The sequence below is a fragment of the Palaemon carinicauda genome, chromosome 41, assembly GCF_036898095.1.
Source record: "Palaemon carinicauda isolate YSFRI2023 chromosome 41, ASM3689809v2, whole genome shotgun sequence".
In the NCBI taxonomy this organism is placed as follows: domain Eukaryota; kingdom Metazoa; phylum Arthropoda; class Malacostraca; order Decapoda; family Palaemonidae; genus Palaemon; species Palaemon carinicauda.
In genome coordinates this window covers 34,589,620-34,612,358 of record NC_090765.1, presented here as the reverse complement: position 1 = coordinate 34,612,358, position 22,739 = coordinate 34,589,620, and the positions used below count along the sequence as shown (strand labels likewise).

The following is a 22,739-nucleotide window of genomic DNA, read 5'->3' as shown; positions in this document are numbered from 1 at the left end:
ATTGTGATATATTTATGGAGGTCTAGTATTTTGTGTTAAATATTATTCTACAATATTAACAATTATCATTTAACTTAATCAAATGATTGTGATATATTTAAGGAGACCAAGTATTTTTGTGTTAAGTATTATTTTAACCACATTATTAACAAGTCAATTATTTTTGTGTTCAATATCATTCCAACCTCCACAATAATATCAAATTGTCATTTGATTGAATCTACGTTTTATGTTTTTCATTTACAATAAATGAAAATTTATTTATTTTCATGTTTTATGGTAATTTATTTATGTACTGTATTCACAAGTAAATGTGGCTTTAATCTTCCTATTTTTGTTCTGTGATATTATCTGAAGGTCGAACTGGTGCTCGTGGGGGAGGGGGGAGGTGGGGTGAGATTACTGTGTTGTAGGTATCAACGCTAATGTTGCCATCGCTTATCATAGTCACATACTGCTTATGAGGCATTAATATAACTAGTCGAGCCACTCTAGAACAACCTGTATAAATGTATAAGTTGATATATATAATAAATATATATTTTTTAATTAAAATAAGTTGTTTCATTAACCATGCAGAACCTTTATTATTCATTGTTATTCTGTTAGACCAAGTGTTCTGGTTTCCACGCATGCATGATTTTTCTCAGAGATATTCAAATTATATGACGACATGTTTCATCACAGTATATTTTTGTCTCCAATCAGTTTCCACAATCTTTGATTAGATTACGGGCTGCCTAAGGCAAGAGCCCGTGTCTTACTCAAAGGTAAGGCAATCTGACAGACAGACAGACAGATTGATTAGATCGGCATAATTCCAATTGCTCCGATTAGAGAAGCAGCAAAACCAGATACATTCTTCTTGGTTAATTTATATTTGATAAAAACCACTAAATCCTGGAGAACTTCTATGTTTTGTATGGTTCTATGTCAAGTTCATCAACTAAATGTAGTTTTTAAAACGTTTGTCTTTGAGTAAAGACAAGGGATAAATACCAAGTTCCTATCAGTTTTGACGTCAATATGGTGACGGCTGGGCCAGATTAGATGCTAAGCGGTCTCTACTCTAACGAAGTGAAGAATTTATAAAAAGCCTGATTGGAACTGGCTGACCAACAAAGATGAACTTAAAGAGTTAGGCATATTTAATGCAAATTGATCACGATATCATGAAATAATCTATTTTGTCGAAATGGCTCCGAAAACAACCTAACATAATCGATGAAATCTGTGTAAGATTCATAACGCTAAGGACAAATGGTATATAACTTCATTTGTAATTTCTACCAACAGTAAAATCTCAAAATGATTAAAATGAATATTAATGGTCAAATACTATCTGTTATTTGGAAATACATTTTCCATGGTCTAGTAAGCCAGTGTCTTTGTTTTGATCCTCGCTCAGCAGTATCGACAAGCAAGGGTCCTGCCTGGCTGTATCACAATGGTAGGCTGTTTTGTACAGAAGGATAAAGAGTGCTTCTTTGCCCTCTAGGGGCTAGGCATACCGGCAAAGAGCCCCTATCCAGAGAGAAGCTCCGGGCAATCTTCACCAAGCAGTATTTGAGAACAAGTCTCCTCGCTTCGGGTTTCACCTAAAAAAATTATTACTGATAGTAGAATCTTGGTGAGTACCGAAATACTATCTTATATATGGGTTTCTTTATGATTATCGAAAAAATTTACCTTATATGCAGTATATATACTTGCACACACTTTGTAAAGGGGTTGTGTATCGCCATGGTCAACAAAGCTGTGCTAGTTAGGCCCACCCGTGCATACTATAATTTTTTGTTTTGTTTTATAAATTAATTTGCTATGAGCGATCAGACACAAATCTCCCACCATCACCAATCGCCACTGACTAGCGTGGTGATGAAAACTGGCCAAACCCCAGATATGAATTGACGTGTCTGAAGCCTTCGGCTTTCAGTGGAATAGAAACGGCTGCATTTGTTCTTTATAGTATCATCATCAGCCGTTACTAGTCCACTGCAGAACAAAGGCCTCAGAAATGTCATTCAACTTGAGTCTGTTTATGGTCTTTGTGCCAGTCCCCGGCCGCAAACTTTCCCAGTTCGTCAATCCTTCCCCCGCTCCTTTTACAATATCTAGGAACCCATTCTGTTATTCTTAATGTCCATCTATTGTCTGTCATTCCCATAATGTGTCCTGCCCATGTCTATTTCTGTTAGAATATTCCCTACTTTAGTTTGCTCTCGTATCCATGTTGCCCCCTTTCTCTCTCTCTCTCTCTCTCTCTCTCTCTCTCTCTCTCTCTCTCTCTCTCTCTCTATATATATATATATACTGTATATATATATATATATATATATATATATATATATATATATATATATATATATATATATATATAATATATATAGAGGCTACTCGTCATTTCCTACTTCACGCTTCAGCGAAATTTAACTGAGGGCTTTTGCGTCAATAGGCGTAGGAATATATATATATATATATATATATATATATAATATATATATATATATATATATATATATATATATATATATATATATTATATATATATATATGTGTGTGTGTGTGTGTGTGTGTGTGTTTGTGTGTGTGTGTGTGTGTGCGTGCGTGAATGAACGACTTTACAATGGTATTCATACTGGTCCAATTTTTTTTTCAGCAGATTTTATAATACACCATCTAAGTCCACTTGAATCAAGTGAAGATCAAATTCTAACATCACAGCGTTATACCAGATATGTCCTTTTTCACTTCCCCTTTTCATGTATTACCATACGAATGACAACAACCTGCTAACCATGTGCATACAATCAAACGGTTATTGCACAATAGGCGGGAAATAATCATGAATCGTTGAGATTTTAAATCTACCATTCACCGAGTCAAGTTTTCAGCAGCTGATAAGTAACTTTTATGGCTGAGTCTGGTTTAAACAACAGTAGCCTAACCTTGATTTGCGCTTGCCATATGTCCCTTTAAACTGCTGTTGCTCTGGGTACAGACAGGGATATCTAGAGACTAAATGGAAAAGTCTCTTCGACTCTTGCATTTAAATTAATTTTATTCTAAAATAATATAACATAGTCCCACACAAACACTGGCCAAGCCAGGCAAGATGTAGTACCGTAGTAGAATAGAAGTAGGATGTTTATGGCGGAAGGGGGGAGGGGGGGGGGGATGGGGCGGGTACTGAAGTGAGCTTACTTTCTTCTTTCTCTTTCGAATCGAACACGTGGTCCATGGTCCGCCTCAGTGTCGGTGGCCGGTGGAAGAACAAGACACGAAGTAGCCACCATAAAGGATAAATTGCACCCCACACTGGTGTCCTTTCTCGATTCTTTCGTTACCGTGTATTTTTTTTTCGAAATTGATGCACTATTAATATGATAAAAAACATTGATACATAGTTCATATGATATTAAAAACATTGATACACTGTTGATATGATATAAAAACAGTGATACACTGTTGACATGATATAGAATTATAGTATTTGGTAGGTAAATGTTTTAAACGTGGTTTGTTTAATTTTATTTAAGAGTTTTTAACCCATGTAAGGCGTTGTAAATGATGTTATTAAAGAATAATTCTGATTGAACACGAGAATATTTGCACATTTCCATCAGACCTCATAATGGATTAAGCTTATCAATAATCAAAAACAGATCAAATACTTAAGTCGTAGGCATTACCTAATAAATTCTCGTTTGAATCACTGCAATAATTGCAAGCACTCTACATTTATCTTACTTTACATGATGTAGCTTATATAAAAAATACATTCCTTATAACTTTGTTGATCAAAGAAAAGAAATATCTACATGAACGTGAAAGAAATTTTAATATTGACTTGCGATATGCAACCGAAGCCAAAGTCGAGGGTAAGGATTGAAAAAGCTGCGTGTGTTCCGTGTTCTGCCATAGTGAATTCAAGTGGGGACCACGTCTCGTGGGAGGCCACGAAGGAGCTGTAAAATGATCGGTGCTACTATAGCGTGAGGTCTACCGCCATATGTCGCCTACCCAGGCGGAGGGTGAGGTCTACCAATCGACAAGCTTGGACCTTCGCAACCTAAATGCCATGGGGTACCAGCAATCTACAGTGAATCACCAGCAATATTATGGGGATCCAGCGACAGGAGCACACACACAGGCAATTGAGCGATCGTGGTTGGACGCTAAAACGATGATTCTGAAGAGATTAATGCTAGGTGTTGGTCGTCAGATGTTCCAGTCTCATCTTTATTTTTGCTGGAAGGTGATGAGAAAAAATTCCAATGATCTATTTGTCTTTCTTAGAAGATGTACGAAGTGTGTACCGCTAGGATAAATGTATGGAAATATATGATAACATGTTTATTTTTACCTTTATTCATTTTTTAATGTAATTAGAAATCCAATTATCTATTAAAGTCATTTCTAAGATATGTTTGAATTAAGTGTTTATTGTTTTGTATCGCTAGAATAAATATGGAAATATATGATAACATTTATTTTTACCTTTATTATTTTTTTTTCATTGTAATTCAAATTATCATTTTAAGACATTTCTAAAATATGTTTAAATTGAGTGTTTATTGCTTAAACAAATGTATGATATGTGTCTTATCTATGAGGGACGAATAATTCAGCGGTAGACCTCACGCTATAGTGCTAACGGGAGGTAGACCTCACGCTATAGTGCTAACGGGAGGTAGACCTCACGCTATAGTGTGGTAGACCTCACGCTATAGTAGCACCAAATGATCTGTATTTAAAAAAAAAAAATGCAAATGTTATAGAAAACTTATTCCATGCACATGTAGTGGATGTCAGTTATCCAGATAAATCGCTTGACTTTAACTTAGATATGTTATTATTGAAAATTTTGATTTTAAATCGATTATTTGCAAACTTATTTTGAACGGAAAAGAAGTTGATTCGGAATTGAAATTTATTTTTGATAAACGATAAGTATTACATTATTGATATTGCCAATAGTGAAAAACAGCAATAACCTTATTAAATAGTAGGATAATATGAAAATAAGTTCTTGTTTTTATGAAAACCTTTCTATTTACGATGTGTCCACGGTCATCGATAGTTCTCGAAAGATTAGTTTGCCATCTTTAATTTGAAAATTATAAGTGAAATTGATATTTTTTACATTACAATTGATATTCTAAAACTTTCATAAGATAGAAAAAAATGTTGATGATCATTCGCTAATCTTTACCCAATGCAAGAAAAGCACTTTCCTTGTCATATGGTAAACACGTGAGCTTGTTTACAAAGAGAAAACATAAGGGTGAACTTACTTAGAAAATGGAACTTCCACAGAAAACGAATAGGTAAGAACGAAGGGGGACTAAATCCTAACTGTTGTTATGGGCTGACTCCATGGAGGTTAGATATGGATACTTCTTCTACTTCTTCTTTGTCTACATCTCTTCCCACTTCTATGTGGGGTCGATGCTTCTGGTCAGCTTTCTCCATCTACCTCTGTTCCACACCTCATCACCGGTTAATCCCTTTACTAATATATGGCATTGACAAGTACCTCAGGCAGATATATATATATATATATATATATATATATATATATATATATATATATATATATATATATATATATATATATATATATATATATATATATATACATACAGATTTGTGTGTGTGTGTAAGCTTATATATGTCCTAGGTGTATGTTTTATCTATGGCCGGTATTGAGCATGTATATATTTTACCCATACACATGTGTGTATTTAATTGCTTTATTCTGAAGCATGATTTCTGGTAGAATAATCATTGCAGTATTAAAAAGAGGACACTAGACCTTACTAATGATACTGCAATGATTATTCTACCAGAAATCATGCCTCAGAACAAAGCAATCAAATACACACACGTGTATGGGTAAAATATATACACACTCAATACCGGCCATAGATAACACATACACACTGGGCATACATAAGCTTACACACACACACTCATATATATATATATATATATATATATATATATATATATATATATATATATATATATATATATATATATATATATATATATGCCTGAGATACTTGTCAATGTCATATATTAGTAAAGTTGGTATTTCAACAGTTTTTGCTCTAACTATGAAAGAATAAGAGTTCATTAGAGTATATTAATGTCTTTTGTATTTTTCTAGAAAAGGAATTAGACATTTAGATGAATCATAACAGTGAGTAAATAGCCTTCTGGTCTTATGAGAATATTTACTATAATATTTTAGGCAACCCATGCATTATGCCTGGAAAAGCAAAAACCTCTCTCTATTCTTCTTAACTTAACTATCATGTTTTTCTTTAGTAATATGATAACGTTATGATGATAACAATAGTGATAACAATTAGATTTCATAGCATACAGAAATTATACTTAGAACCCTGAACTTTATCTAATCATATATATATATATATATATATATATATATATATATATATATATATATATATATATATATATATATATATATATATATATATATATATATATATATATATATATATATATATATATATGGCGCTGTGCTGACATAGGGATACCTTGTAATAATTATTCTTCCACATCATAGGCCTATTATGTTTCATATCCGGGAACTCGTATACGAGACCCTTATTCCGAATTATTCAGGGTCGATGTTTAGAAAAGAGTAAAAGTGCCAATATAGTATGAGTAATTTACGACTCCAAACAGTTTGTAATTAATATAAGACTATTAAAGGTAATAAAAAACTACATAATTTGAACATTGCAACGAAAAATAAACTGAGTATTCTTTTTTATATTTTATTAGAGAATTCACATTTTAAATTCTTACAATTTATCCTTATATACAGTATATACAAACATATATATATATATATATATATATATATATATATATATATATATATATATATATATATATATATATATATATATATACATCGTAGTATATTATTCTAAGAGATTTTCATATAATGAAAATGTATTTTGCAGAAAAAAACTAAAGCCTCTATGAGGTAGCCAGGGTCCAGATCTTGGCCTTGGAGGTAGTCTACCAACCTACGAGCTTACAAGGTGAGTGACCGACCTTTACGAAAAAAAAAAGAATGCAAACCATAAGTCTGGGATTATACTATTTTCTAAACAATAACTTTAATATTGATGCCAATGCAACACCTTTTTTGGCATATAATCAGACGGCAGAAATACGTTGATCTTTGCTGGTTTAAACGAATGTCAGACCACGATGTAGGCATATACCTAGACCGTGCATAAGACAAAACTCTCTCTCTCTCTCTCTCTCTCTCTCTCTCTCTCTCTCTCTCTCTCTCTCTCTCTCTCTCTCTCTCTCTCTCTCGTTACTTTAATTTATTATTTTTCATCCCAATTTATTAATGGTTAACCATCATTAAATAACTTTCAAGGACTTACTTGAAGGTCTCTCTCTCTCTCTCTCTCTCTCTCTCTCTCTCTCTCTCTCTCTCTCTCTCTCTCTCTCTCTCTCTCGTTACTTTAATCTATTACTATTTTCCATCCCAATATATTAATGGTTAACCATCAATAAATAACTTTCAAGCAGTCACTCGAAGGTGTGTGTGTGTGTGTGTGTGTGTGTGTGTGTGTGTGTGTGTGTGTGTGTGTGTGCGCGTGCGTGGGTGTAATATAATATGTAACGATGAGGTGCTTGACTTGTGTTACGGATACACAAAGCAAAGTGGCTCGACCACAAGGCCGGCTCTAGCTTCCTCTTGCACTGCGGTGCACTCACTCCTGGTCCTTGACCGTTCTATTCTTTCTTTGAAATTTGGAAGGGCGTCATATTATTAATGAGAGAGAGAGAGAGAGAGAGAGAGAGAGAGAGAGAGAGAGAGAGAGAGAGAGAGAGAGAGAGAGAGAGAGAGAGAGAGAGAGAGAGAGAGGTGAATAGGCCTACTATATAAATTCTCGAGAAAATATGGGACGCAGGAATGTGATGTCCCTTTGCCACAGTGATAGAATGTGGACGAAATGTCAGCATACCTTATTTATTAGCTCCGGATTCAAGCAAGATATTGATTATCGACGGCCTTGGGCACTACTCTGATATAATGTTTTCTCTGGCTCTTCACCTCACTATCTTATATATAATGTAGGCTACACATACATTGTATATATATATATATATATATATATATATATATATATATATATATATATATATATATATATATATATATATATATATATATATATATATATATATATATATATATATATTTATATCTATGTATATATATGTAGCATATATATAGTATATATATGCATATATATATATATATATATATATATATATATATATATATATATATATATATATATATATATATATATAACCCTCTCTCTCTCTCTCTCTCTCTCTCTCTCTCTCTCTCTCTCTCTCTCTCTCTCTCTCTCTCTATATATATATATATATAGTCGTCTAGGGTTGTGCCTTGGTTACTGCTACTAATAATATGCCAATGATAATTTAGGATCCATTTACGGTATCTCATCGGTAAGGCAAAATGATTAACCACTGAATTAAGAATATGAGTGTATGCAAAGGATAAAGGATTTACGTGAGTAAATAGGACCATGAAAGCAAATGGAATCTTGTAAGACGGAACAATGAATCTTAATATGGACAGTAGAAAAATGGGAGTGGATAGGTACTAGGTTGGCCAGGGCACCAACCACCCCGTTGAGATACTACCACACCACTATTATTATTATTATTATTATTATTATTATTACTTGCTAAGGTACAACCCTAGTTGGAAAAGCAGGAGGCTATAAGCCAAGGGGCCCCAACAGGGAAAATAGCCCAGTGGGGAAAGGAAACAAGGAAAATTGAAATATTGTAAGAACAGTAACATTAAGATAAATATTTCCTATATAAATTATAAAAACTAACAAAACAAGAAAAATTAGATAGAATAGTGTGCCCGAGTGTACCCTCAAGCTAGAGAACTCTAACCCAAGACAAGACTGTGGAAGACCATGGTACAAAGGCTATGGCACTAGCCAAGACTAGAGAACAATGGTTTGATTTTTTTGATTTTGAAGAATCCTTCTCTGAGAAGAGCTGCTTACCAAAGCTAAAGAGTCTCTTCTACCCTTACCAAGAGGAAAGTGGCCACTGAACAATCACAATGCAGTAGTTAACCCCTTGAGGGAAGAAGAATCGTTTGGTAATTTCAGTGTTGTCAGGTGCATGAGGATATAGGTGAATGTGTAAAGAACAGGTCAGACTATTCTGTGTATGTGTAGGCAATGGGAAAGTGAGCCGTAACCAGAGAGAAGTATCCAATGTAGTACTGTCTGATCAGTCAAAGGACCCCATAACTCTCTAGCGGTAGTATCTGAACGGGTGGCTGGTGCCCTGGCCAACCTGCTACTACCTAGTTATTGGGTTCTTTGACTGGCCAGACATTACTACATTACCTCCCTCTCTCTGGTTACGGCAATTATTTTCTCTTCTTTGCCTACACATACACCGAATAGTCTGGTTTATTCTTTCCACTGCCTTTGTCCTTACATGCACCTGGCAACAGTGATATTACCAAACAATTCTTTGCTCAAGGGGTCAACTACTGCACTTTAGTTGTTCAGTGGCTACTTTCCTCTTGGTAAGGATAAACAAGACTCTTTAGCTATGGTGGGCAGTTTTTCTATGAGAAGGACACTCCAAAATCAAACCATTGTTCTCTAGTCTTGGGTAGTACCATAGCCTCTGTACCATGGCCTTCCACTGTCTTGGATCAGAGTTCTCTTGCTTCAGGGTACACTCGGGCACGCCAATTCTCTTCCTGTTGTTATTTACTTTGAAGTTTTCATAGTTTATATATGAAAAATCTAATTCAATGTTGTTACTTGTGGCGAATTTTCACCGGTTTATACAAAATAGCCCGATGTACTGGGCAGATCACAATGTCTTAGGGACAAACTACTCAAAACCATCGGGGGAGTAATTAGAATATGGCTATATTTTAAAGAGTTTTATTATAAAAATAATAATCTAATACGAAAGAAACATGAAAAATTAACCTTTACTTGACATACGAGAACATGTGACCGAAAAAAAACTATGTCCACTTCAGACTCAAGATATCAACAAAATTAATTGAACATTTATAAAGCTATCTCGATAAAACCCTTATCGAGACCCTTAGACGTGCTTTACACAATATCACTGATCCCCTGGCACAAGGATCGACAAAATATTAACAGATAAAAACTTTACAACAACTCTATCAAGACCTACACGGAAACCGACCTGGGTACAATAGGCGTGGGGAGAGAGAACAATTAGATAGGACTTACTGTGATTGGGGACATCGGATCAAAGAGGGCGAGCAAGCCTTGCAACTTCCGACGTCACTTTTTTGGCACGATTTGTCCTGAACCTAAATTTCTAGATTGGATTTTTTTATCATGTTACAATAGAATGACGTTATTTTTCCTAATCTTAAATTACTAGCAATTGATTTCATTAGTCTCAGCGCCTTCCTACCAGGCGGTTTCTCTTTTTGGTTCTAAACGTTCCCGTCTGGAACTACATTCATTCGCCCGCTAGTTTCTCCTCTCCCTCCAATTTGACGTAGTCGTAGGCGGAGTCAAATGGCGGGAATTTGGATTGATCAGGTCGAAATTCCCGACATCCGCCACGCCCCAAAATAAGGAGCGATGAAACGTCGGTCATTTGGAAGGAGCTAGACTCGGGGTGAGGGGAGTGACTTACTCCGAGACTCTGTTAGGCTCGCTGCGTAGCGCTCCGCAACGACTCGAACAGAGTACGCACAATATACAACAGCAATGTTACCCCGGGGTAATAAACACAATAATATACAGTCATACAATAGTTCAAATTAGGCAATGGGCCTAGCAATTCTATTCACTCATGTATAATACACATAAGGAACAGCAGAAATAAGTGATAATGTACACACATTTTACAGAATTCAAATGGCAAGCAATTAGGCAATGGGCCTAAAACAAACAGAAAATGGCAATGGAAATGCATACATTACAGTTCAAATGCAAAGGCAATTAGGCAATGGGCCTAAATCAAACAGAAAATGGCAATGGAAATGCACACAATTCAAATGCAAAGGCAATTAGGCAATGGGCCTAAATCAAACGGAAAATGGCAATGGAAATGCACACAATTCAAATGCAAAGGCAATTAGGCAATGGGCCTAAAATATTCAGAAATGGCAGAAATGCATACATAACAATTCAAGTTCAAAGGCAATTAGGCAATGGGCCTAAGACAATCAGAAAATGGCAGAAATGCATACATGACAATTCAAATTCTGTCTGTCTCAACTCACAATAATCGAGACTTCTATAGCGCTGCTACATGCAGGCTGTTGCTTAATGGAGTACAAGAGGGAGGGGTTGGTTCTGTGCAACGCTCGGTCTGTACGCACGAGAGACCATCCCGTCCCCGTTCTCCACCCCTACGCACTTCCAACCTCCGCAGATTCACGCACACCTCACAAACTCCACCCTCCCTACCTTCCAGATAGGACACACCCCCTTTTCACTTACTGTTTACAGCTACTTTTTATATATCGTCACCTTTCAGCAGACAGTCCATTAGTTCTCGCTGTTTCGCGGCAGCCCTTCTCAATGGGCGTGCAGAACGTCTTTGTGCGTTCGTCTGCTCTGATTCAGTTTCATTTTCATTTTCACTTCTTTCACTAACTGCATAGTTCTCACCTTTCTCGTCGTTGTCGTCCGTTCCTGTGGCTGGTTGTTGAGTTGTCGTAGCTGTTGCCATACCCTGGTCGTTCCTAGACGTCTCCGCTATCCCTGGCATTCCGGCTGTCGAACTGTACGCGCCCTCTTCTCCGTCATCTCCTTCATGGTCATCCTCAGAGGGGGCTATTTCTAGGGGAACCAGGTGGCTGACAGCTCTCAGCGATTCGACACCCTCAAACAACACTTTAACCGAACGTACGACTCCGTCGTCGTCAGGATACGTCTCCACGACACGTCCCAGAGGCCAAGTCGCTCTTTTCTTATTCTCCTGCTTAACTAGCACGATGTCTCCGGGGTGCAGCTTGGAGGGTTCCCCGGGCCGACAGACGTGCCGGGCTCTCAAGGCACTCAAGTACTCCCTTCTCCAGCGTTCCCTAAAAGCTTTGAGTGAATCTGTCAATCTTACGTAACGATCACGTAGCTTCCGAGAGGTGAAGGTTGCGTTGAGATGGTCGTCCGGTAAGATTGGTGCCATGAGGTGGACTTGGTGTCCTCTTATCAAATGGGAGGGGGTGAGGACTTCATCCTCGCGCTCGTCACCGCTGTACATAAGCGGTCGATTATTCACCACTGCTTCTGCTTCTTTCACGAGGGTTAGCACGTGGGAGTCTGGCAGGTACTTCTTTCCGAGGGCTATCTGGAGGGTCCGTTTCGTTACTCCTATCAAACGCTCGAAGAACCCACCTTTCCAAGGTGCACGGGGCGTCTGAAACCGCCACTTTATGCCAGTTTTCCTCAGGAACTGCTGGACTTCATCCTCTTCATAAAGTCCCTGCAGGAGGTGGCTGGCAGCCTTGAAGGTTTGATGGTTATCGGACATGATGAGCTGTGGGGCACCGTGGGTGGCACTAAACCGTCTAAGTGCCAACACGAATTCTTCTGCTTCCAAAGAGGGACAGAAGTCAAGGTACACGGCTCTGCTAGCCATGCAGGTTATGATTAGTATATATCCTGGCCGTGTCTCAGTGTTAATTGCTGCTGTGTGGTCCACTCCGACCGCCGTGAAGGGTTTTGTGAGGGTGATCCTTTCCTTTGGCAGGGGGGGGGGGGGGTGGTGGTGGCTGTCTCGTTAGAGGCTGGAAGGCCAGCTTGCATTCAGGGCATTGCCGCACGGTTCGCTTCGCAATGGAACGCAGACCCGCCACCCAACATTTCTGTCGAAAGATACCTATTAGAGTATTCACCCCACAATGCAAATGTAACCGATGTAAATAATTTAAATGCATCCTAACTAAATGCCCTTTGGCTGGCAAGAGAATTAAATGATCAGTTTCTCCTACATGGGACACTCGTCCCCTGGTGCAGATGAGATTATCCACTAAAACTAAATTCAATTGTCTAACGAAATTAGCAACTTCACGAGGGGGTCTGACTCCGCCCTCTAAGTAGGCATAAACAGTAGGCAAATAATGTTTTTGCTCTATTTGTACAACAATACTGAACGGATGCCTTTCTATCTTAGCAAACTTTAAAACTAGTCTGGCTACTCTTAACAAGAATTGGAACCCTACTTCCCTTTTCAGGATGTCCCAAATCTCACCTGGGGGGGTAGGACACATCTCCCTCAACTCCTGCACCGCCGCTACTACGTGAGTTTGATGTAGTAGATCTTCCTCCTCGTAAGGAACAGGCTTTCCCGTGGTCCTGAGGAATTCTGGACCGTTCCTCCACAGGGGGTTAGCTTGCAATTGTTGAGCCGTTGCACCTCGGGATAGGATATCGGCAGGGTTCTGATGACTAGGGACATGGTTCAGACTGAAACTACAAACCTGCTGAATAAAATTAATTTCCGCCACTCTGTTAGAAACAAACACATTTTTATTAGACCTGGCATCGGGCGATGCTACCCATGCCAACGTTACCTTACTGTCGGTCCACATTACTATTTCCCGTGGCTCGATCAGTTCCTTGAGCGTTCTTGCTAGTCTGCTGCCTAACAACAAGGCCAGTAGCTCTAGCTTAGGGATCGTCAGCTTGCTCATCCCTTTCGGAGTGATCCGGGTCTTACTCGTTACCAGACTTACCAGATTGCGTTCGTCCCTAGTATATGCCACTGCTCCATATGCCTTACTGCTGGCATCGGTGAACACGTGAAGTTGTAAGCCTCTTCTTCCTATTGATCTTTGAAAGGTGATGTCGCTCACTGCTTTCAAATCATTCAACAATTCACTTGCCTCTTTAGCCCTTTCTTTTCCTAACACATCATCCCAACCTACATTATCCTCCCATAGTTGTTGAAGGAAAAGCTTTCCCCTTACAAATAATGGGCTTACCAAACCTATCGGATCATAAATGGAGACTAATAGGGAAAGTACCCTACGCTTCGTGGGCACCCATCCCTCCCCCAACTCACAGATCCCTTTGCTTTCTTTCACACACAATCTGTCCACGTCCCGGGCCCATCGCAGCCCGAGCACGTTCACACTCACAGGCTCACTCCACTGTTTCTCGCTATCGAAGGCCAAGTGATTGCTGGCCCACCCTTCTAAGGGCATACCCGCCCCCTTTAAAGGCCCCCATACACTATCGAGCATCGAATCGCGCTTCATGCAACGCGTCGAGTTTTCATAGTGTATGGGGGCTTTCGCATCGTGCAACGAGCCACTCGCAGCTGGCTTGACGCTATCAAGTCATTCCTGATATTTTGTGGGCGGAGCTTCAAGCCAGGTGATAATTTGTTGGGAACACGAGGAAGGCTCCATTATTTTTGTATGTTGAGTGAAATTGAAGATGGATAGCGCCAATTCAAGAGAAGTGTTAAGTGACTTTATAGACCTATACCAGTCTTTCCCGTGTTTGTGGAAAATTAAATCGGCAGATTACTATAACAAACACGCAAAACACATTGCTCAAGACAAATTAGTAGAAAAACTGAAAGAATGTGACCCTAATGCTGATCGTGAATCATGTTTACGTAAGATTAATTCTCTACGTGCATCATTTAGAAAAGAATTTAAAAAGGTTCAGGCCTCATACAAATCTGGAGCCAGCACAGATGACATTTATAAGCCCAACTTATGGTACTACGAAAAATTACTCTTTCTGAAAGACCAAGAAATGCCAGGACGCTCTAGGTCTACTATAGAGGAGGAAAGCTTTGAAAGAGAGATGGTAAGGGAAATTTATATTTTTATTAAACACTAATTATCCTTTTACAATTTCAGTGATGCTTTCTCCTTGAACAATGTGACTTGTACTTAATATTTTAAGTACTATCTAGCAATGATATGAAGTTCTATACATACAATTATTAGGAAATAATATGCACTTCTTATACAGAATTAATTGTTTTAATTCATACAAAGTTCACCAAAACCTTAAAGCACCATGAACTAAATAATTAATTTGTTTAGAATTTACTAACTATCCAATGGAAAAGTCTGAGACCAATTGTTAGTTTAATTTTTTTTTTTACTTATTTTTTTTTTTGGCTAAAGACTACGCTGAATTTATATATACTTGGTCTTGTACTCTAGTTTCCTACTGACTTGTCTTGCCATGGAACGGCACCTTCTTCCATAAAATAAGCCATAAATTGATTCCTGACTTCTTTAGCTTCTTGCGGAGGGTTTCTGGTATGTGTCCTTTCCAAAGGTTGTAGAGCAACATCTCCGAGCATTACATCAGGAATGGTTAGGTTTTCAATGCCTAGGCCTATATCATTGCTTACATTTTCCGGCGGCAAATATGATGCACTACATTTTCTTCTCAAAAAGTTATGTAGAACGCAGCATGCTAATACTACTTTTTCTATATTAGCAATCTTTAGATTTATTGGTGAAGAAAAAATCCTAAAACGTGAAATCATAATACCAAATACATTTTCGATTATTCTTCTTCCTCTAGAGAGCCTATAGTTAAATACTCTGCGCTCCTTTGTGAGGTCTTTAGAGGAATAAGGCTTTAAAAAATGCTTCCTTAACGCGAAAGCCTCATCTCCGATGAATACATATGGCAAAATTCTGCTACTATTTTCTGGTTTAGCTGGCTCTGGCAAATTCAGTTTCCCTTCGCTTAATAGGTCTCCGAATTTTGTGTTCTCAAGCACACCTCCATCTGATATTCGCCCATTAGTGCCAACATCACACATAATAAACCCATAGTTGGCATTTGCAAGGGCCAACAGCACAATACTATTGAATCCTTTGTAGTTCCAGTAATAAGACCCGGAATCATGGGGAGGAGTTATGCTTATGTGCTTGCCGTCAAGCGCCCCGCAACAATTAGGAAATTGCCATTTGTTTTCAAATTGTTGTGCGATTGCTTTCCATTCTGCGACACTCGAAGGAAACTGAAAAAGATAATATAAAGAAAATTATAAATATTATACCATATTATATAATGCAAATTTTAAGTTACTTAAAAAAGTCATATGATATCAATTTTTTCCATCTATAAATCCTAACTTTTTTTTTTTAATGGACGGGAGAATCAGGACGGACCAGAAGGCTCATTCTCTAGCCTGACCTCAAAAAAAAAAAAAAAAAAAAAAAAAAAAAAAAAAAAAAAAAAAGGGCAAAGCTCAAAGGGTAAAAGATGAAGTAAATAAATGTTTTATTTTTAGCCTGATTTTGCTTAGCCAACGAAAAATTTATAAATGCCGAAATACAAAAGTTTGTACACATTTTGAATATTTTTCTTTCTTCTTCCACAGTTGGATGAAACATCTGTTTCTTCACCAACAACTGTAACCATTCCCACTCCTTCTCCTTCTCCTACAGGCTCCGAAGCATCATCTTCTACATCTTCTAAAGGATGCAAGAATTCACAGAGGGATTTTTATAAGTTACTCTCCGAGCGTCTCCAGAAAAAGCAAAGTAGTAAATTCGATGCTCAAGTTAAAGCTTGGGCAATCCAATTGGACGAACTCCCAGAAAGCACTTCGAGGGAGGTTATTCGTCTGGTGAATGATGTTTTGTACAAGGCCAAAAAAGGATGCATTAATGAAATGTCCCATGTTGTCAATGGACACCTCTATCCTCTTTCTGGGACCCAACCTACAGGAGAGACCCAACTTGCATCATATTTCCATAACTTCTCTGGTAATGAATTCATATAGATAGGAAAATTATATAACTAGCCTTATCAATGAAGGAGTTTTCATTTTTATTTTGTTATGTTACAGAAATGAATTTCTTATTGAATTTTCTTTAAGTAGGTAATTAGTTAGGAATCCTCAGTTTTCATTTTTATTTTGTCATTTATTTTTTTTATTAAATTTTCTTTAAGTATATAATTAGCATTATCAATGAAGGAAAGAAATCCTCAGTTTTCATTTTCATTTTGTTGTTACAGAATTTTTTTTTAATTATATACAATTTCTTCTATTTTTTTATTTTCATATAAGGATTTTGATGTTAGCTAAAAATAAAATATCATTAAAAACTGATATAGCCAGTGTTTTTTTTTTTCCTTATCAAGTATCAATGTAGCTATAGGCTAAGGTACCTATAAGATAAAGTGATATTAAAATTGAAATTCATGTTTCCTTCAGTTAATTAATTAAATATCATTAACATATCTTTTATGACTGAATAACATTAATTAAAGCTTCTTCATCACAAATTTTTTAAACTTTGAAATGTATCGGTATCGATACGTTGCTAAATAGAGATATCTGTTGGTATCGCTAAAAATGTTGGTATTGGGATATCACAAAGAAAAACAAATGTTGTCTTACCTTTAAGTAATGGGGTTTGAGCACTCTGTATATCGCATCACAGGTTTCAGGAATAATGTGTCCCAATGCTTGTGGAGAAATACACGTTGAGAATTTTAGATCTTCATAGGATTTCCCAGTTGCTAAAAAGCGTAATGTGGCTGCTAGACGCTGGTGGGGAGAAATTGCTTCTCGAAGTTTCGTATCTTTCTTCTCAACAATATGAGTTACCATGGAAAGAAGCTCTAGGAACGTATCTTCGTCCATCCTCAGATAGTTGAACCAATCTTGGGGCTCTTTCAATCTAAGTTCTTCTAGCAAATTGGTATGTGAGAAATCATTTCTCTTTAAAAGCCACGATTTGCTCCACTTTGATCGCTTTTTACGTTTTTTCTCTTCGAGAGCAACAGCAATGCTTAAAAAATCGTCTGTGTCTAGGTCTGAGGATGACATCTTCACTGTGCGGAAAAAGCGCTTAACTGAAACAAGGCTCTTTAGTGTGTGGCCTCCTTCGAGTTTGAGCCAAGCTTGAGGTGACTCGAAGCGCGATTCGATGCTCGGTAGTGTATGGGGGCCTTAAGATGTTATGTACAGACTCATGCTCTCGCCTCATATGTTCTATATCTTCAAACGTGGCCAGATAATTATCGACATAAAAGGATTTTACTAAATCTGGGCGCCCTTCCTCTTTAAAATGACAATTTAATATTTGTTGTAGCAAAAATGGACTAGCTGTGATGCCGAACACCACGACTCTAAAGGCGAAGGTAAGCGCTCGACCAGCTGCCTTGCGCCACAGAAATCGTGTGTATTTGGCATCACGAGGATCTAACAAAACACGATGGAATGCTTTACTTATGTCGGCTAACATGGCATATCGATTCAACCTAAACCTTATAATTAAACTATATGCTACCTCTACCAAATTGGGCCCAGGTAAGAGACATTCATTCAATGACTTGCAACCTTGTGACTTGGCCGAGGCATTGAACACGATTCTAAGGGGGGTGGTACGGCTGTCTTTCTTAACTCCAAAGTGTGGCATGTAATAACCTTCCACTACGGGATTTTTCACCTCTGATATAAAACCTGCTTCGATATATTTATCTATCACTCCCTGATATTGTTCAAAATATTTCCTATCCTTTCTGAATTTTGTCTGCAACGACTCTAACTGCACCACAACGTTACGATAATTTGTTTCTGGCCTAGCATCCGACCCGAATGGTAGGCTAACCTGATATCCCTCAGGTTTTCTTACAATGCTTTGCGATACCTTTCGCACAGCCTCGGCCTCGCGAACAGTGTATTGCTCAGATGGGGCGATGCCAACACGGTCTAATCGCCACACTCTCAACGTTCTAACTTGTTAGACCTTTTTCACTTGGAACAGCCACTGTGGCACCTTCCCGTACGGGGACATACCATTATGCGTTAAGAAAAGATTTATCCCATCTACTTTTTCAACACCTATGATGAAATAGCTAAAATAATCAGCCCCAACTAAAATGTGAACGTTCTTCATGGTATCTGATTGGTTTGCTGGATCGGCTAACGTGACTCCCTTGGTCAACAGATGCTGTCTGACCTTTACATAACCCACGTTATGTATCGGGACGTCCACGTGTTTGTGTGCCACCAACTTCATACACACGATTCTTTTCCCCATTTCAACCCTGCAACTTACTACATCATATTGTCCGCTTATTTCCTCGGAACCAAACGGAGCTATATTCAAGGATACTCTTCCTACCACCGGTAGGCCTAATTGACGGGCAATTTTTGCAGAGATGAAGCTCCTCTGGCTTCCTGAGTCGAGAAATAGGCGGACTCGCTTACTACCTTGCTTTTGTTGAATACCTGCCATGGCTGTTGGCAAGATAGTGCATGGGAGGTCCACATCAGACCTGTGCGCGATCTTTGCGCTCGTGCATGGTTTAGATTCTACTTTAACTTTGGATGGACGGGGGGCAGTTTGGTTCTGCGCAGGCGTCGCATTTACTACGGGGCGGGACGTTGTTGATTGACTATTACTATTGATTGCGGTCTACCCGCATCGCAAATTGCAGTGTGGTGCTTAGCATTACAGTTTCTACAGGAATTTGTTACGGAACATTTATCGCTACGATGGCTTGATTTCGTGCAATTAAAACAAAGACCCCTTTTTAGCAAAATGCGACGTCTAGCAGCTACGTCTGTCACTTGGCGACATCCGTAAGGCGGATGCCGTTCGCTACAAAATGGGCAGGAATTATGGTGGATGGGATGGGTTTTCGGTATTACACTACTGTCTGGTCTTTTGTCACTCTCAAGACTGTCGCCTCTCTGCAACGCATCATCTTCTAACATTCTTACAATAAAATCTATTGCCTCAAAAAATTCGTCCAACGTATAGTCGCATTTCCTCAAATGCTCTACCACTATGCGGTATAGTTTTCCCTCCGAAAGTTTTTGATTAATGAGGCTCATGACCATGCCCTGGCCTAAGTCATTGGTACTAAGTCTTTTGATTTGTTCAATAATGATGGTCAACTCAAAACAGAACCTTTTTAGTTCTACTGGGTTTAGTGACGGCACAAAGATGTTTGCTAATTTACGGTGCAGAATCACGAGTGTCTGGTGCACGTTGCCATACTGCTTATCTAATAGGTCTAATGCTACACTATAGTTCGCGGCGGTTACACTTAGAGATTTGATGATCCTAAGCGGCTCTTTGCCCAACGTCCCTAATAAATATGTGAATTTAGACACTTCGTCTAAATCAGCTCTTCGATCTACGTGGATCGTGAATAGTTCACGGTACGATGCGTACTCTTGCACTTCCCCTTCAAACGTGGGGAGAGGCAGCGGCTTCAACCTGGGGAGGGCAACATTCCCCGTTGAAGGGCCTTTCACTTTATCTATTCTATTATACAATAGAGTGGAAGCACGTGTCGCTTCACCTAACATATGCCTAATTCGGGCTTCGAAACTAGTTTCTAGCTTAACGCGCTGGCTCTTGTATAGCTCTTTAAGCTGTCGGACCTCTGCCTGCAACTCCGTTACCAAATTCTGGTAAACGGACTCGGAGTAGGTCTCTATCAGCGCCCTATGCGTTTCGCTTAGTAAATCCTCCAGTAGGCCCATCGACGCCTCGATATGAACGATCGTGGACACAGCCATCTTAATTACTTTACTTTACGTTTGGGGGGGTTGGGCAAGGCAAGGAAAGAAAGATAATTTAACGTTAAGAAGGGACTCAAACTGACCCACGTGGGCGATCGCACATCGGGACGTAGATGAACCTTTGATTGTTCCTTCTCTCCCACCCTTAAAAGCACATACTCAAATTAGTCCCGTCCGGCTCTGGGAAGCACTTGTGATCCGGTTCGAAGGACCAAATGTGGCGAATTTTCACCGGTTTATACAAAATAGCCCGATGTACTGGGCAGATCACAATGTCTTAGGGACAAACTACTCAAAACCATCGGGGGAGTAATTAGAATATGGCTATATTTTAAAGAGTTTTATTATAAAAATAATAATCTAATACGAAAGAAACATGAAAAATTAACCTTTACTTGACATACGAGAACATGTGACCGAAAAAAAACTATGTCCACTTCAGACTCAAGATATCAACAAAATTAATTGAACATTTATAAAGCTATCTCGATAAAACCCTTATCGAGACCCTTAGACGTGCTTTACACAATATCACTGATCCCCTGGCACAAGGATCGACAAAATATTAACAGATAAAAACTTTACAACAACTCTATCAAGACCTACACGGAAACCGACCTGGGTACAATAGGCGTGGGGAGAGAGAACAATTGGATAGGACTTACTGTGATTGGGGACATCGGATCAAAGAGGGCGAGCAAGCCTTGCAACTTCCGACGTCACTATTTTGGCGCGATTTGTCCTGAACCTAAATTTCTAGATTGGATTTTTTTATCATGTTACAATAGAATGACGTTATTTTTCCTAATCTTAAATTACTAGCAATTGATTTCATTAGTCTCAGCGCCTTCCTACCAGGCGGTTTCTCTTTTTGGTTCTAAACGTTCCCGTCTGGAACTACATTCATTCGCCCGCGAGTTTCTCCTCTCCCTCCTATTTGACGTAGTCGTAGGCGGAGTCAAATGGCGGGAATTTCGATTGATCAGGTCGAAATTCCCGACATTACTCTTCTTAAAATATTTATTTTGATTGTTTATTACTTCTCTTGTAGTTTATTCATTACCTTGTTTCCATACAGCACTGGGCTAGGATTCTAGCTTAGCGAGTAATAATAATAATAATAATAATAATAATAATAATAATAATAATAATAATAATAAAAACTTTTTATTTAAGAAGTCTTTTATATGTGTTGGTGGAACCGGGAATCATCGTTCATGACCTGGCAGTGTTGCTAGATATGGAGATTTATCCCTTGATTTGGGAATTTTGGATGTGTGATGCGGATATTCTTTACAAATTTCTAAGAAGAAACAAAGATGGGTAAACCTTTATATTGTTGCAATTAGTTTGCTTGCGCTCAGATGAAGTATAGTCAGAAGTTTCTATATTAATAGAGCGTACGTGATCAGAAGAAAATATATTTGTGAAAATTGGGATTTTTGGGTTGTTGTGGAGATTTTTTTTATCATGTTTTGGGGATTTTTAGACTAACCCATCCGGCAACACTGCCTCTTGGTGGGATTTTCAGGAAGTTGCAGTATGGCAACATCAACATGTCAACAATAATAGTTAAGGTTTGAAGTGAATTTTCCTTATTTTATCATAGTGGCGATGGATATTAGAAAGCACAATGTCACCAGGATTCTTGTTAAATTAAGGTAAGATTAAAAACCATATTTCTCATTAGGAGTTTTGTGATGTCAACTGTTCAAATTGAAGTTTTGAATTTGACCTGAGGTATATGTTAACATTTTTATGTATACATATAAGTGATCGTGTATTTTTAGGTCATATCGTGTTTAATGCCTTTCTGAATGGTTAGTTTGTAGTAGGTTAGATACGTCATATATTTCACTTGTAGTTATGTTAGATTATGGCAGGTTAGGAAGCCCGTTAGGCCTACACATCTCCCTAATCGAAGGAAAGGTGTCTAACTGGTTGTTAGGTTTGTTTGTTGTTGAAATATAGGTCAAATTTAGTGAAAAGACATTATTTACTTCAGGATATATATATATATATATATATATATATATATATATATATATATATATATATATATATATATATATATATATACACACACACACACACATATATATATATATATATATATA

The 22,739-nt window shown here is 38.0% G+C and overlaps 2 protein-coding genes across 4 annotated transcripts in view; both read left to right on the top strand.

The window, feature by feature from the left end:
- Positions 1-22,739, top strand: part of LOC137632515 (uncharacterized) — a 315,753-nt gene that overhangs the window by 17,491 nt on the left and 275,523 nt on the right. For 2 of the 3 annotated variants that reach the window (XM_068364481.1, XM_068364479.1), the window contains exon 1: positions 22,168-22,283. The gene's annotated coding sequence lies outside the window, so the exon portion shown is untranslated. Of the gene's footprint in view, positions 1-7,007; positions 7,089-22,167; positions 22,284-22,739 lie in introns of those variants that run through there. The other variant, XM_068364480.1, reaches the window with a different exon arrangement.
- On the top strand, positions 14,493-17,049 carry LOC137632517 (uncharacterized). Its single transcript, XM_068364482.1, has 2 exons — positions 14,493-14,909; positions 16,453-17,049. The coding sequence occupies exons 1-2, from the start codon at positions 14,529-14,531 to the stop codon at positions 16,855-16,857; spliced, it is 786 nt and encodes a 261-aa protein (XP_068220583.1). The 5' UTR covers positions 14,493-14,528; the 3' UTR covers positions 16,858-17,049.